Below are 16314 nucleotides of genomic sequence, written 5' to 3'. Positions count from 1 at the left end.
TCATGACTGAACTCAGTCCTCTTTTCACCCAACATTCATGGATAGACAGCAAGTACCACTGAATGGAAATCAAGAACAGTTATTTTACCCTCCCCAAGTCAAACAATAATATCCCATTGTATGACTGTCTGAGATCCTTCTGCAACTGGATCCTGAACTTTCTAACTCACAGACCACAATCAGTAAGGATAGCCAACAACACCTCCTCCACGATCATCCTCAACACCGGCGCCCCACAAGGCTGTGTTCTCAGCCCCCTACTATACTCCTTATACACCTATGACTGTGTGGCCAAATTCCCTTCCAATTCAATTTTCAAGTTTGCTGATAACACCACTGTAGTGTGTCGGATCTCAAACAATGATGAGACAGAGTACAGGAATGAGATAGAGAATCTGGTGAACTGGTGCGGCAACAATAATCTCTCCCTCAATGTCAACAAAAGGAAGGAGATTGTCATCGACTTCAGGAAGCATAAAGGAGAACATGCCCCTGTCTATATCAATGGGGATGAAGTAGAAAGGGTCGAGAGCTTCGAGTTTTTAGGTGTCCAGATCACCAACAACCTGTCCTGGTCCCTCCATGCCGACACGATAGTTACAAAGCACGCCAATGCCTCTACTTTCTCAGAAGACTAAGGAAATTTGGCATGTCAGCTACGACTCTCACCAACTTTTACAGATGCACCATAGAAAGCATTCTTTCTGGTTGTATCACAGTTTGGTGTGGCTCCTGCTCTGCCCAAGACCACAAGGAACTACAAAAGGTCATGAATGTAGCCCAATCCATCACGCAAACCAGCCTCCCATCCATTGACTCTGTCTACACTTCCCACTGCCTTGGCAAAGCAGCCGCACCCCGGACATTCTCTCTTCCACGTACCAACTGACTCAAGAACAGCTTCTTCCCTGCTGCTGTCAGACTTTTGAATGGACTTACCTTGCATTAAGTTGATTTTTCTCTACAACCTAGCTATGACTGGAACACTACATTCTGCACTCTCCATTTCCTTCTCTATGAATGGTATGTTTTGTCTGTGTAGTGCGAAAGAAACAATACTTTTCACTGTGTGTTAATACATGTGACAATAATAAATCAAATCAAATCAAAATCAGCTAACAATACAGATCAAGAATTTTATCTGGGACACCCACCTTCAATAGCAGTGATGAATTTCTCTATTTCTGATTTTTATGCAATTTGTGCTCATAGGTTGCATTAATAAAAGCTTGACATGGATTGCAATTGTGCCAGGGGTCCATCATCATACCCAATATGAGCTGTGTGCTGACTGACACCTGGAACTGTTTTATACTCAAATAGAATTCTCATTACCTCCTCTGGGTGAGGAACAGGTAGAGCAAATCTTGAGGAGGAAGGCCAGACAAAAAGCTGGAGATGGGGAAGTAAGATGGCACATGTCAGTGGCAGCTTCATGTTGCCTACCTGCTTCCCTTTATTTTTGTCCTACTATGGTTTGCAATAACTGTCAGTGAATCGTACTACAAACCCCTCACATTCCTTCTTCCATTGGAAGATACAACACTGCTCATCAAAAAACAACAATAAACCACCCCCCCTCCATTTTCTTTTTCTGCTCTCCAATTATCACTGAGGACAACTGTTCAAATTCCAAGACATCCAGAATTTCGGGGCACACATGCTAATCATTCTAGCCCTCTCGGCACAGGGATATATTCACTCTTGGGTAGTTAGGGTGCGGACAAACAAATCACAACTGAACAGGAGCAACTGTTGATGGCATTGAGGAGTTTAGATTTTCAGGTTCTGTAGTGCCCTGACTGAACTGACTGTACATCAATTCTATAGATTTGGCTTGAAAAAGTGATTGGTCTGAATTATGAAGTGTTGATGCAGACATTTGGGGCTATCTCAGATAATATAGTGTACAGATGGCAGCTCAACTGGAGGAGTCCATCAGCAGCATGTCTAAGATATTGATGATGGCTTTGCACTTCTGCCTTGAGCATGTGGATGTTCCAACTGGGTAGTAACTTCAGGCAATGGCCAAAAAGGATTTCATGGAGTTCACCGAGGTCATTAAGCCTGCTTTCCTACTTTCTAATGCCAGTGGGTTGATAAAGACAGTCAATGACAGCATCTAACCAACTCCCCCAATGCCTGGATACATGGCAAAAAAGATATAGGGCCGAGCTGCTCAGAGATCAACACCCGAGATCCATCAAGACTCTGCTGTCAAATAATAATGTTCATCTCGGTCCCAGGAGCCTCCTGCTACAACACAGCTACCAGCCCCCTCATGCACTCTTGCTACTGAGGTAGCACCTAGTAGAAGCATGAGGACAGGATCATGATATTTCATACGAAATATATAAATCACTTGTAAGGAAGTAGCACCAAATTTACAAATCATTTATAAGGAAATTAAATTGTTGCACTTGGTTTAAACAAAGGTTCTCGCTATTCATTTAGGTAGCAGCAAATGAATAGATGACCATGTATGGCCATTAATAATGGAGAGCATGTTGTTAATCGGGTCACTGAACTATGAACAATAGGTCAGTAATGTTTGTGATGGTGCCAGATTTGACAGTTGGTTGAATGTCTGGCCAGATAATAACTGCTGTATGAGTATTCCTCGCTGTGACTTCTATTCATTCATGTTTTTTTCTCCTTATCCGTCTGGAGCTAGCATTGGATTGCCCAGAGAACTCTCCGTGCTGATCAATTTATTTGCTGTGAATGAAATAAGCAGCTGATAAAAAGGCAGTTTCAGGAAAAGCAATGGAATCAGGCCTGTGCAACTGCAGGATACGATGCAACATTCAAAATACAGATCCAGTAAGACAAATAATTGCAATCAACAATAACAAGTCCAACCCAGAGGAAAACCAGACTGTAAAATCACTTCTGCTCGTATTCTATTTGGATTGGGAGCTTGGCACTGAAAATTCTGACCAATTTAGTTAGAAACCAATTTTTGTAAATTTGCACTGAGTCAGGGATATAGGGCTGGACTTCTGCCAGTCTGGGATGGCTTGGGAGTCTTTAAAAATGGCAGGTGAGCCCTGATTCCAGATTTCAAACCCCATTCCCAAGGTCTCCCATCTCCATGAGTGCCTTCAAAGGGCGCGAGCTTATTCCGGTTGCGAGTCTGACATTTGTATTCCCAACCTGGCAGGGTCCATTGTAGAGATAGTCATGTCCTAGTCCTCTGCAATTTTCATGGAGTCGGACCAGCTTTCCAATGAGCTGTTGTTCACGGCACCTCAGAAGTGTCATGAACCATAGTCTACATAAGGGAACCTTGTGCAATCTAAGTTCAAAATATCCTCCTCATGCCTCTCATGCCTAAGTATGCCCGACCTCACACCCTATGAAATCCTGTTCCACCCAATGCTATTGTGTAACCCCTAACCATCCCTATGGTTCCAACATGCTCGCCATGCCAGGGTATGCCCCCAACTCATCCTCGTGGCCTCTCATGTCTCCATACCAATTTATGCCTCCCAATCATCCTCTATGTCCCTTAATTTCTTCCATGTCCATGCCAAGGTTTGGCACTTGCCATGCCCATTCATCGACTATATACTCTACAGAACTAATGAACCCTATAGTGATAGTAGGCTGTGTATAAAGGCTTTAAAAAGCCATTCAACTTTCTACTTTCTTCAAAATATTCCTTTTTATTACAGGCCAATAAAACTGTCAATTATCCATTGAAATATCAATAGCAGAAACTGTAAGCATTTGAAACCTCTTTATTTTGTGTCAACCAATATTGTGAAATTGATAGCATGTGTCAATGTCAGAGTAGTCAATCAAGCAATGTTTTCCATGGAGCTTAGGTGTTTCAATAGGATTTCTGTGCTCTCAGCCAAGCCTCATTATGTATTCTCAGCTGAGAACACAGACATATAGTAGACTTCAATGTGTTGTCGTTTCAGCTCTTGATACTTTAAAGGATCTGGATTATTGATACATTGATTCAGTTGTAATAAAAAGAGTATATTTTTAAGAAGTGGAAAGGTATCACTGAATGACTTTTTTTAAAAAAGATATTTTTACACAACCTGCTGTCACTATAGCATTCATTGTTTTTATACAGTGCATAAAGGGAGAATGGGCATGAAACAACATAGCTTAACATGCAGACATGAGTGGCCTTAAGGGGAAGGTGGCAGGCGTGAAGTGGCATAGAGAATGTATGTGGGTGGGAGGGGTGGTGGGAATGCAAATGCGAGAGGGCCTTTTTATTTTTATTATAACTGGGACAAAGTCCCACAGCACCATGGTGGGTTTTAAAACAGCCTGCCTCTGCACCAGGCCGCCTCTGTCATAGTCTCTGAAAACCTTTCCAGGATTGGCTGGCCCAACTGCAGTCGGCCCTCATGTCCACCACAATGAAAATCATGGGTTGATTCTCCCCAAAAAATTCTTAGTGTCGCATTCGTGTGAAAACTGGAGTAAATTGCACTGTTTTTTTGAGCAGGGGATTCAAAATGAATCTCTCACACTCTGTGCACTGCAGAGTGCACTAGCGTAAATCAGTCCAAAAATCAGTGGGTGTGGCCTATTCCCGCTGGAGAGGCCGGCAGCATAGTGTTGAGCGGGACACTGCCCATGCGCCGAGCTGTCAGAGCTGAGATTGGCATATGTGCAGTAGCCCCTCACTGCCGGCCTCCCGATCACTGGCCAGCTCGATCGCCGGTCAGCCCCATGACCCTGCATCGCCGCCCCACTGATCCCTCCATGGCCCGATCGCTGGCCCCCAGATGTGTCCAGGTCAGCCTCGACCCCTCCCACTCCCGGCCCACCTCGATCTTCCTCCCCCCCACCAACCCCCGCAGCCCCGATCTCCTTAAACCCCCAATTCCCTCTTCCTCACCAGCAGCCACGATCCAGCCCCTCCCGCAGTGCCGACCATGCCAGCAGGTTTTCCTTGCCCCCTCCCTCTGTCACTCAGCCCAAATGCAGAGTGGCAGCGGGATCCGCCCATCCCCACTGATTGCCCCCAGAGGCTCCGCCCCCAATAGGCATGCCCCCATTAGACCCTGCCTCCTTTTCACTGCCCCATGTCCAATGAGCAGTGCCAAGATGCCCCCTAGGCACAGGCACTTTGCCCCTTGGGCAGTGCCATGCAGCCCAGGCTAACATTGCCAAGGTGGCAATTCCCAGGGGGCACACCCCTGCCCCCAACTCTCTGGGGGGGGTCTCAATGGCCCCCTTCATTCCAGCGGGTTCAGACTGCCAGCTCTCCACAAGTGGGAAGTTATACTAAACCTCGCTGGAGTCAAGTGCTCCTGGCAGGGGGGTGGGGGGTGGAAGGGGGGCTAGCAGGCCTGGAGATTTCAGTCCTGGGCCCGCTATTGGAATTTAAATCATATTCAAATGTTGAATTAAATAAATTATCCAATTCTGTGCCAGAAATCGGCACAGAGCTGATGGCGCCGGAAATCCGGCTGCTGGAGACATGCAGAGACGCCCAGCATGGAATCTGCGAAATGGCCTCCACTCGAGTCTCCCAGCACGCTGCAAAAGCAGCACAACGGGATGAGAGAATCATATCCCACATCTCCCATGGCAACAGGCCAGGCCAGGAATTTTCCTGACTCCCACTACCTGCCTCGAGGATGAAATTCCAGCCCATAATGAGGCTCTTCGATCAAGAAGCAAAGCTTTATTAACATTCAAGACATTTTAGTCTGCTGAACTGTGCTCCCTGTGTATAAGGATAGTAGGCCCGTTCATATGAATATGTTGACCCACCCTGGCAAAATTCATGCATGCGCTTTTACAGCTGAGTCATCCCATCATCTAAACAACTTACAAGAGTTCAAACAAATACCAAAAGACAAATGGCAATTATATCCCAGCTCAATGAGACTGCTGGATCGGCACTGGGTGGGCACTTAGTCTCAATTCAGGAGAATCATGGCCTTCATATTTTCCTCCAATTATTGTATCAAGTGATACGTAAAGAATTCTGCACCAACATGTGCAGTGGACATTTCATATTTATTTAGACCTATCACAATGTTGATAGAATCTATGCAAACATGCATAAAGAATGTTTCATTCCACATTGAATTAGTTCTGGATTATAAGTCATTCAAGGACAGCTGCTGTACTGCTAAATTTGGAGTTTTGGCAATCATTGCCCAGCAAACCTGAATCAGTAAATTGTTCCAGTTAGACAGCTTCAGAGAGACCAAAAACCTTTTCAACCATCAGTGATGAGGCATTTGATTTATACATTTTCATTTCTGCACTGTCAGTATGAGTGTCTGTAATGACTAAGTTTATTTATTTATTAGTCACAAGTAGGCTTAAATTAACACTGCGATGAAGTTACCGTGAAAATCCCCGAGTCACCACACTCCGGCGCCTGTTCAGATACACTGAGGGAGAATTTAGCATGGCCAATTTACCCAACCTGCACATCTTTGGCTGTGGAAGGAAACCAGAGCACCCGGAGGAAACCCATGCTGACACAAGAAGAATGTGCAAACTCCACACAGACAGTGACCCAAACCTGGAATTGAAACCGGATCCCTGGCGCTGTGAGGCAGCAGTGCTAACCACTGTGCTACTGTGCCGCCCTGGGTAAAAATGAATCTTAGATAAATTTGAATCCTTCCTCTAGTGACAGTGATGTGATATCTAACATGTCTTGTCAGTGATACATCATACTAAAATTCCCCTCTGGATCAATGAGCTCTTTCCTTGCACACAAAAGCATAAGAGCAAGAGTAGACCATTCAGCCCCTTGAGCTTATTCTACCATTCATGGCTCATGGTTGATCTGTACCTCAACTCCATTTACCCAGCTTTTCTCTCTATCATTTAATACCTGTATCTAAAATAAAACTATCATAGTCTTAAAATTTAAATTGATCCAGAACCTACATTGCTTTGGGCAGTGTTCCCAATTTCCACTACCGTTTGTGAGAATAAGTGTTTTGTATTGATATATCTCTTTCAGCGGCAAAGATTACATTCCACACATTGCAAGGACCCCAACCTGGTTGGGACTCATTAAAATTCAATAATGAGACCGCTCATTTTTCCTTTACCACCAAAAATCTAATCCTCAGTAAATTGCACAGCATTTAGATCACACATGTGTGGGTGGCATCACTCATCATCATAGAAATCATAGAAACTCTACAGTACAGAAAGAGGCCATTCGGCCCATTGAGTCTGCACCGAACACAATCCCACCCAGGCTCTACCCTATATCCCTACAGGTTTACCCACTAATCCCCCTAACCTACGCATCTCAGGACACTAAGGGGCAATTTTTAGCATGGCCAATCAACCTAACCCACACATCTTTGGACTCAATGTGCCTCATCTGAAAAAATATACTCAATATTCCTTCTAGATTTTGATTTGATTTGCTTTGATTTATATTGTCACATGTATTAGTATACAGTGAAAAGTATTGTTTCTTGCGCGCTATACAGACAAAGCATACCGTTTATAGAGAAGGAAACGAGAGAATGCAGAATGTAGTGTTACAGTCATAGTTAGGCTATAGAGAAAGATCAAATTAATCCGAGGTAGGTCCATTCAAAAGTCTGATGGCAGCAGACTTCTAGATGGTATCCAAGCCTTGCTGTCACTATTCCACTAATGAGAAGCATGCAAGGTAAGGCAATGCCCTGAATGCCAAGCTGGTCCAGTACAGCTACACCATCGGCATCTACCCAGCAATGTGTAAAATTGCCCGGGTATGTCCTGTGCACAAAAAACAGGACAAATCCAACCTTGACAATTACTGCCCCAGCAGTCTACTGTCAATCATCAGTAAAGTGATGGAAGGGGTCATCAACAGTGTTATCAAGTGGCACTTACTCATCAATAACCTGCTCACTGATTCTCCATTTGTGTTCCAACAGGGCCATTAAGATCCTGATCTCATTACAGCCTTGGTTCAAACACGGACAAAAGAGCTGAACTCAAGAGGTAAGAGTAACTGCCCTTGACATCTCGGCAGCATTTGTCCAAGAATGGCATAAAGGAGCCCTAGCAAAGCTGGAGACAATAGGAATCTGTGGGGAAAACTCTCCTTTGTTGGAGTCATACCTAACACAAAGGAAGATGGTTGTGGTTATTGAAGGTCAATCATCTCAGTCTCAGGACATCACTGTAAGGAGTTCCTTAGGGTAGTGTCCGAGGCACAATCATCCTCAGCTGTTTCATTTATGATCTTCCATCATAAGGCCAGAAGTGAAGATGTTCACTGGTGATTGCACGAAGTTCAGCACCATTCACAATTCCTCAGATACTGAGAAGTCCATGTCCAAATGCAACAAGACCTGGACAACATTCAGGCTTGGGCTAATAAGTAGCAAATAACATTTGTGCCAAACAAGTGCCAAGCAATGACGATCTCTAACAAGAGCAAATTCAACCATTTCCCATTGAGATTCAATGGCAATACCAACGCTGAATTCCCTACTATCAACATTCTGGAGGTTACCATTGACCAGAAACTGAACTGGACTAGTCATACAGGTACTGTGGCTAGAAGAGCAGGTCAGAGGCTGGGAATTCATTCGAGAGTAACTCACCTCCTCACTCCCCAAAGCGTGTTCATCAGTTACAAAGCACAAGTCAGGAATGCGATGGAATACTCTCCACTTTCCTGGATGAGTGCAGCTCCAACAACACTCAAGAATCTCAACACCATCCAGCATAAAGCAGCCCGCTTAATTAGCACCCCATTCAGCACCTTCAACATCCATTCCCTCCTCCATTGGCACACCATGGCAGCAGTGTACACCATGTACAAGATGCGCAGTGGCAACTCACCAAGGCTTCTATGACAGCACCTTCAAAACCCACAACCTTTATCACGTAGTAGGACAAGGACAGCAGATACCACAACCTGGAAGTTCCCCTCCAAGCCACTCACCACCCTGACATGGAATGATATCGCCATTCCTTCACTGTAACCAGGCCAAAATCGTGGAACTCACTCTCGAAAGCACCTTTACCACATGGATGCAATGGTTCAAGAAGGTGGCTCACTATCACCTTCTCAAGGCAATTAGGGACGGACAATAAAACTGCTAGCCTATCCAGCCACACCCACATCCCGTGAAATTTTTTTTAAAATGTGATAAATTGAGGTAGGCTCGATAGTGTTGCCAATCAGATAAGAATGTTTCTCTCATAGAGAGCATTAATGAAGAAATTAAACAAATAGAATTATTAACAATATTACTGTCGTATTACTTAGATTAGATTGTTCAACATAAGAAAATAGGGGCAGGACTAGGCCATTAGGCCCCTTGAGCCTGCTCCACCATTTAATAAGATCGTTATTGATTTGATTGTGTCATTAACTCCACTTTCCTGTCTAGCTCCCATAATCCTCGACTGCCTTATCGATCAAAAATCTGTCGAACCCGACCTTGAATATACTCAATGCCCCAGTATCTTCTTGGGGTAGAACATTCCAAAGATTAACAATCCTCTGAGAGAAGAAATTCCTCCTGTCAGATATAATTAGAAACACCTTATTTTGAAATTGTGCTCCCTAGTTTGAGATTCCCCTATTCCAAAGGATTAGCTTGTTATGCCAATACTGACTGTAAAACACAGTGCCAAAGCAGAGACTAATGCAGTTAACAAATATCATGTACTGGATTGTTTAAGTAAACAGGATTCAACAACGCTGGCTTTAGCATTGCCATCCTTACATAATTACCACAGCAATATTACAAATTCTACACAGTAACAGCATACCTGAGGAAGCATTGAGCGAATCGTAACTTGCTGAGAATCCCTCAGTAGCTATACTTGAATCCGACACAAAAAGAAGACTCATCATACTGCCACTGCTGGTTATAGAAGGAGGAATAGACCAACCGCAGAACCTATAACGAGAAACGTTAACTTTGCTATCAAAAATGTGAATTTCCTTCAATAATTAAAGATAAAACCTACTTTAAAACCAATAACAATTTTCATTTTCTCTAATAGTACACTTGTTGTACGTAATATGAACATATGGGTGGCAATGTGGGAAATACATAAGAACAAAAATGTGTTGCGTCACAAGTGTCAAATGCCAGTTTCCAAGCTGCTGTGGAAATTCAATCATGGAAAGAAATGTTCTTCACCAAAAAGAGAGGGAGGTCTGTAAACCAATTTAACATTCACATTAGAAGGACTAAAGGATTTTGTCTCATGCCAACCAATTACAAGTGGCAATGAATTAATTGCAAAGGGAGATTGTTCCATTCTCCTAGAAAGTCATTTTACTTCCAGTGACTGAAACAAATGGGGACAGGCAGACAATAGTCAGTTCATTACATCACTTACTGAAGTTCTCAGCCCATTGATTCCATTATTTGGTAAATGTGAATGCTGCTCTATGGTGACTTAATGGTCAATTGAAAATCAAATTTCAGTTCAATGGCATAACAGGAAGCAATACTGACTAATCATTATATACGCATTGTAGTTCTTTGCCTTCTTTTGTGTCTAATGTTGACTTTTCTATCAAAAAATTTAATTTCCATCAATGATTAAAGCAAAAATTTACTTTAAAACTAATAACAATTTTCATTTTCTATAATAGTACACTTTTTGTACATAATAATAACATATGGAGGATCGGTGGCAATGTGGGAAATACAGAAAAACAAAAATACGAACAGATTTAATTACATTTGCTCACTGTCCCCAGATTATCCACTTAGAGGGACACAAGTGTACTGTGAATTTTCCCTGCCTCCCATTGAGGAATGCTATAACTTCGACTCAAAGTTTGGTCAAATTGTCTGCCCAAAGTTCATAGAATCATAGAATTCCTACAGTGCAGAAGGAGGCCATTTGGCCCATCATGTCTGCACTGACCACAATCCCACCCAGGCCCTATCTCTATAACTCTACTTATTTACCCTACTAACCCTCTGACACTAAGGGCCCGATTTTACCATTGTGTTGCGCCCGTTTCCGGGCGCGAAAACTTGGCAAAGTCGGGTGTGAGGCAAATAGCGCGATTTGCATGCATTTAAATTGACTTAATGAGCTGGACGCCCAAACTTACCAGCATTTCCCCCTTTCAGGCGCTCCAGCTTCTGAAGAGGTAAGTTCAGAGCTTCCGGCAGCGCTCTAACTCAGATCGGTGGTGGGGAGGGAAGGAGGCGGGCCAGATGGATCTCTGCTGGGGGAGGGGGGCCACTCTGCGGGCGATCGGTGGGATGGAAGCGGGTGTCCACTGCCACTCTGCGGATGATCGTGGGGGCGGAAGTGGGGCAGGGGGTTACGATCGATCTGGGTAGTGGGTGGATAAAGGGGACAGTTATGTTGTGGGGGTTGGACGATGTCTGTGGGGGCCATCGCTCCCAGGCCGCTTTATCCGCTTTTTGTGGCCTGGGAGCGCTGTGACAACGGAGTGTTTTTCAAATTTTTTTTTAATGCTCATGCGCAGTTGAAGGCTCCGATCAGAGCAGCAGCGTTTTGGGCACGATAAGCCCCGCCTACAGTGCGATTCAGATTCGTGACTTTTGTTTCAGGCTGAGTGCATATGGGGGCGCCTGAGAACAGGGTTTACAAGTCGGATCTGAATCATGCCCAGATTCAGCACTTAGAATCAAAATGGTAAAATCCGGCTCTAAGGGTCAATTTTGCATGGCCAATCAACCTAACCCACACATCTTTGGGGTATGGGAGGAAACTGGAACACCCAGAGGAAACCCACGCAGACAAAAGAAGAACAGACTCCACACAGACAGTGACCCAAGCTGGGAATCGAACCGGGGTCCCTGGCGCTGTGAGGCAGCAGTGCTAACCACTGTGCTACCGTGCTGCCCCAAGTTGAGGCACCCCATTATGAGCCCCACAATCTGTCCATTCCTAAACAAGTTAACAGGGTTAGCTATGCTGAAGAGTGCTGCAGTTTCGAATGAGTGAAAAGGTTAAATTGCTGATTTCAAAACAATTCAATTGATTGGCTTGGAAGATTTGCCTTCCCTTAGAATCTGTCACATGTAGAATGAATGGATTAATGGCAGCATATCAATCTATTCCTAAAGGGATTAATGGTAAATAATGGCAACTCAACTTTGGAAGCACTCAGTAATGCTGGATATCCAGGATACCTGAGTGATTATCATTACTGACTGTCACCAGACACAAAACTTAGAATTTCTTACCTTCCTAGTGGTCTGCCAGAACTAATGGTACCATTATCATATAACTCAACATAATCCTTGGAGCAGTTCATGTGATATTCAATATTAAAGGAGGTGAATGTTAGACGGATAACATGTCCAGGCTGAACTGAGATATACCAGATACATTTTGCACCATGTGGATAATTTGTCGGGTGTCCAGGGCTGGTAATGGTACCGACTGACTGTGTCAGAACTTCGCCACAACCTATAAAGAAAATTATTATTTTTATCACTCACTGTTTGTTGCAAAGAGGAATTTTGAATGATAAAGTACTTTACATTCTTAGTTCTGACAATTCTGATCATTTTTTCAAATGAGTACGTACATTGCATTTCAGATATATCAGCGAAAGACCCAACAGCAGAATATGATCATCCTAACTCATTTATATCTGAGTTTACATCAGAGCCCGTAGACTATAGCAAGTTCTCTGCAACATTCAAACTACCAGGCATCTTATGTCATAGATCAAACATAATTATGTTTGTAGTCTACTTTAATAAGTATCTGTATTAGTAGACCTCAAGGAGCCCCCATAGCTAATAAATCCAATAGTACAGCTCTTCTGGTCATTAAGTGACCTTTCACGATGAATAAAATGGTGCTTTACTCAGCCAGAGAAATCAATGCAAAAAACAACTTGCAATAAACATTTATGTCAGTTTAAATAAATCAGGTTAATAACATTTACAAGAAAACCAGCTTCTAGAAAGGAACTTCAACAGGTGAGGCCCATGGACTAGATCTGCAAGATATGGAGGAGGTCCTGTGGCACAATGGATAGTGTCCCTGCCTCTGAACCAAAAGCTCTGGGTTTAAGCCAAAACGTGATGTGGAGATGCCGGCGTTGGACTGGGGTCAACACAATAAGAAGTCTCACAACACCAGGTTAAAGTCCAACAGGTTTATTTGGTAGCAAATACCATAAGCTTTCGGAGCGCTGCTCCTTCGTCAGATGGAGTAGAAATGTGCTCTCAAACAGTGCACAGAGACACAAAATCAGTATTCTATAACTTGATTTTGTGTCTCTGTGCACTGTTTAAGAGCACATTTCCACTCCATCTGACGAAGGAGCAGTGCTCCGAAAGCTTATGGTATTTGCTACCAAATAAACCTGTTGGACTGTAACCTGGTGTTGTGAGACTTCTTACTGTGTTTAAGCCAAACTCCAGGGCTTGGTGGACAATGTTAATAACAGGGTCAAGCTGGTTGTAAATCCTTCAGATGTACACCAAAGGCAACCAGTCAGAGTGGAGAGCTTCCTGGTTACCATGTGATGGAAAGAAATTGGAACTCCAGACTACAGTGTGCTTTTGAAAGCATATGTTGCCACAGTAACTCAGATTCCTCGGGAGGCTGGTTGGCTTAGTTGATCGAATGGCTGGTATGGGCCAGACTGGTGCCAACTACATGGAGTTCAATTCCCATTCTGGCTGAGACTGATTCAGGACCTGGTGCCTTTCCCTACCCATGACAGAGATTGCAGTGCTGTCGGTTGGACTCCCCTTCGGAGGCAGAGAACTCAAAAAGAAGATATTATATGCAGAAAGTGAACTCTGAAGGCAAAGTTAACCAGAATAAGATCAAATATAATGCAACAATTCTGATCAGGATATTGAATTTAATGATCTGCCATGATCAAAGTGAATGGCGGAGCAGACTCGAAGGGCCGAATGGCCTACTCCTGCTTCTAGTTTCTATGTTTAACAATTCACATCATTGTTGTGGTTTTTACTGGTCAGCAACTTTCTTTCTCCTGCAGAAATATCTTTTTCTGTTCTCCAGCTGTGGGTAATACAAACAGGCCAATATTTATTGCCAATATCTAGCTGTCCTGATCCCATTGAAAACCAACCATGAAGTGTGGGACTGGAGTGACTTGTAGGTCAGACCGGGTTGGGGTGGCTTTCTTCTCCACAGGCCTTTAGCCAGATTTCATGGTCATTTTTATGTTACCAGCCAACAGAATTAGGTTTATTAAATTCACAACTTGCCACGGTGGGTTTTAACTTTTGGATTATTAGCCCACTACCATAACCATTGGAGGTCTTGTGGCACAGTGGGCAGCGCCCCTGCCTCTGAGCAGTGCACCTGCCTCTGAGCCAGAAGTTCCAGTTTCCAGTCCCACCCCAGTACTTGATGGTCATGGAATGTGCTTTCATCATGCGGACAACAGGTTGAGTATCAACCTGCAAAATTCTTCCAACACATGTCAATGGCAGGTCGTAAATGCAGGAGAGGCTTCTGATTATCCATACTTGATGCAGAGTGGCACTTCTTAAGCTATAAGACTCTGGCAACAGGCTGGTAATCTGTTCCATGAAAAACTGGCTATGGAAACAGATGAAAGTCTATTTTGTGCCCCATTGGTGTGGGGAGAGAAATAACAACAACCATACCACTAGGATGTTGTGCATCTGTAGCAGGTACAAAGTGTTAAAGGCTTAATTTGCCCTCCCATGTTTAGCCCCAGGATGGATCCACACCACCAGAAGTCTTGCAATTTTGTGTGTATCGTAGCCAAAGTGCTTTTTAAGAAGGTTAAAAGATGGAAGGTGTCATGGGTGACAATAATCATGTATTAAATTACCTTTCTCTGCTGATCCATACGCAGCTTGAAATCCGTGGTTACCTATTTTAGAGTCTGTCTTGAACTTGATGAACATTGACCTTTGTGTTGACTGGACTATTGCTGGAATGACGGTACCACAATATTTACCAATAAGTGGGGAGTCTACGACAGAACCATCCTTGACCTGAAAACAAACAGACTCCTTTCAGATGAGCAACAGGCGTTATCCTAAGCTCTTGAACAACTTTTTTATGGACGCAATGAAAAAATAATTGTGGGTTGGGTTGATTAGCCATGATAAATTGCCCCTTAGTGTCAGGGAGACTAGGAGGGTGAATGTGTGGGGTTGCAGGGATAGGACCTGGGTGGGATTGTTGTTAGTTCAGGCTCGATGGGCCAAATGGCCTCCTTCTGCACTGTAGTTTATATGAGTTGAATCCAGGCACACATAACTGATCTTTGAGAAAATTATAGGTTCACATTAAAAAATTATATGCTGTTATTCATTATTTTTATTTGGGGAAAATATCAATATCTCTTCTAAAAAAAAGCGTTCCTAAAATAAGGACAGAAAGCGCAGAAATACACTGCAGATTGATATCGAAAAAGGAAAGACAGATTAATGTTTCAAATGGAACTCAAATCATCACTAGTTCACCAAAAGTAGTGCATCATTTGTAATGGAATCAGCTGTGGTATGTTGTTGCAGATATTTTAACTGTTGTTAAAATGCCTTCCCCTATCCCTGTGACCTTCTCCAGCCCGACAACCCTCCAAGATCTCTCTGCTCCTCCAATTCTGACTTATTAAGGTTTCTGATTTTCATTGGTTCACTACTGGAAGCCATGACTTCAGCTGCCTAGGCCCTAAGGTCTAGAATTTTCTTTTCAAACCTTTGTGCCTGTCTATCTCTGATTCCCTCATTTAACATGTTTTTTTTTAATTATCTCTAACCAAGTTTTCTGTTAGCTGTCTTATGTGTTCGTTCTATAGACCATACCTGCCCTTCAAAAGCATTGACATCAAATCTAAAAGAAAATCGGACTCCCACATTGCAGGTTAAGGCACTTGCTATGGCAAAAAATGGGTCTGTGTGGACTCAGCACTGAGTTCAAATGGTCCTGCTGAGTTCAGGCTCCCCCCGTGCATGAGTCACATTCCAACCCATTTTTCCCCATTGGCAAAAATTAGATCTGCCATAAAAGAGGGATGGGACTTGCAGATCTGAGTCCTGTCCGCCATTTTTAAAGATGACTCCATGAAAAACTGACCTAACGTTTCAATTCAAATCCTTCATCAGAACTGGAGAAAACATTGTGCCTGAATCATAAATAAACCTGTCTTTTGCTTTCAACTGACAATTAATACAATGTTCAATAGTTACATATTGTAAAATAATGCAAAGATAATAGGAATTAGGAGCAGAAGTAGTCAAATTCAGTCCTTCGACCCTGCTCCGCCATTCAATCAGATTATGGCTGATCTCTCCCGGGACTCAAATTCACCTCCCCACCTGTTCCCTTTATCCCTTTTTTATTAGAAATATATCTATCTCCATCTTG

At 43.3% G+C, this 16314-nt stretch overlaps 1 protein-coding gene across 1 annotated transcript in view; it reads right to left on the bottom strand.

The window, feature by feature from the left end:
- The window catches only part of cubn (cubilin (intrinsic factor-cobalamin receptor)), a 374618-nt gene that overhangs the window by 267854 nt on the left and 90450 nt on the right, over positions 1-16314 (bottom strand). The window contains exons 20-22 of the mRNA XM_078200308.1: positions 14771-14936; positions 12159-12384; positions 9742-9872 (exon numbers count right to left, since the gene is read on the bottom strand). Of these exons, the coding sequence (XP_078056434.1) occupies positions 9742-9872; positions 12159-12384; positions 14771-14936 (523 nt within the window). The remainder of the gene's footprint in view (positions 1-9741; positions 9873-12158; positions 12385-14770; positions 14937-16314) is intronic.

This window comes from Mustelus asterias, chromosome 2, assembly GCF_964213995.1.
Source record: "Mustelus asterias chromosome 2, sMusAst1.hap1.1, whole genome shotgun sequence".
Classification (NCBI taxonomy): domain Eukaryota; kingdom Metazoa; phylum Chordata; class Chondrichthyes; order Carcharhiniformes; family Triakidae; genus Mustelus; species Mustelus asterias.
This window is presented reverse-complemented; position numbering and strand designations above follow the sequence as displayed.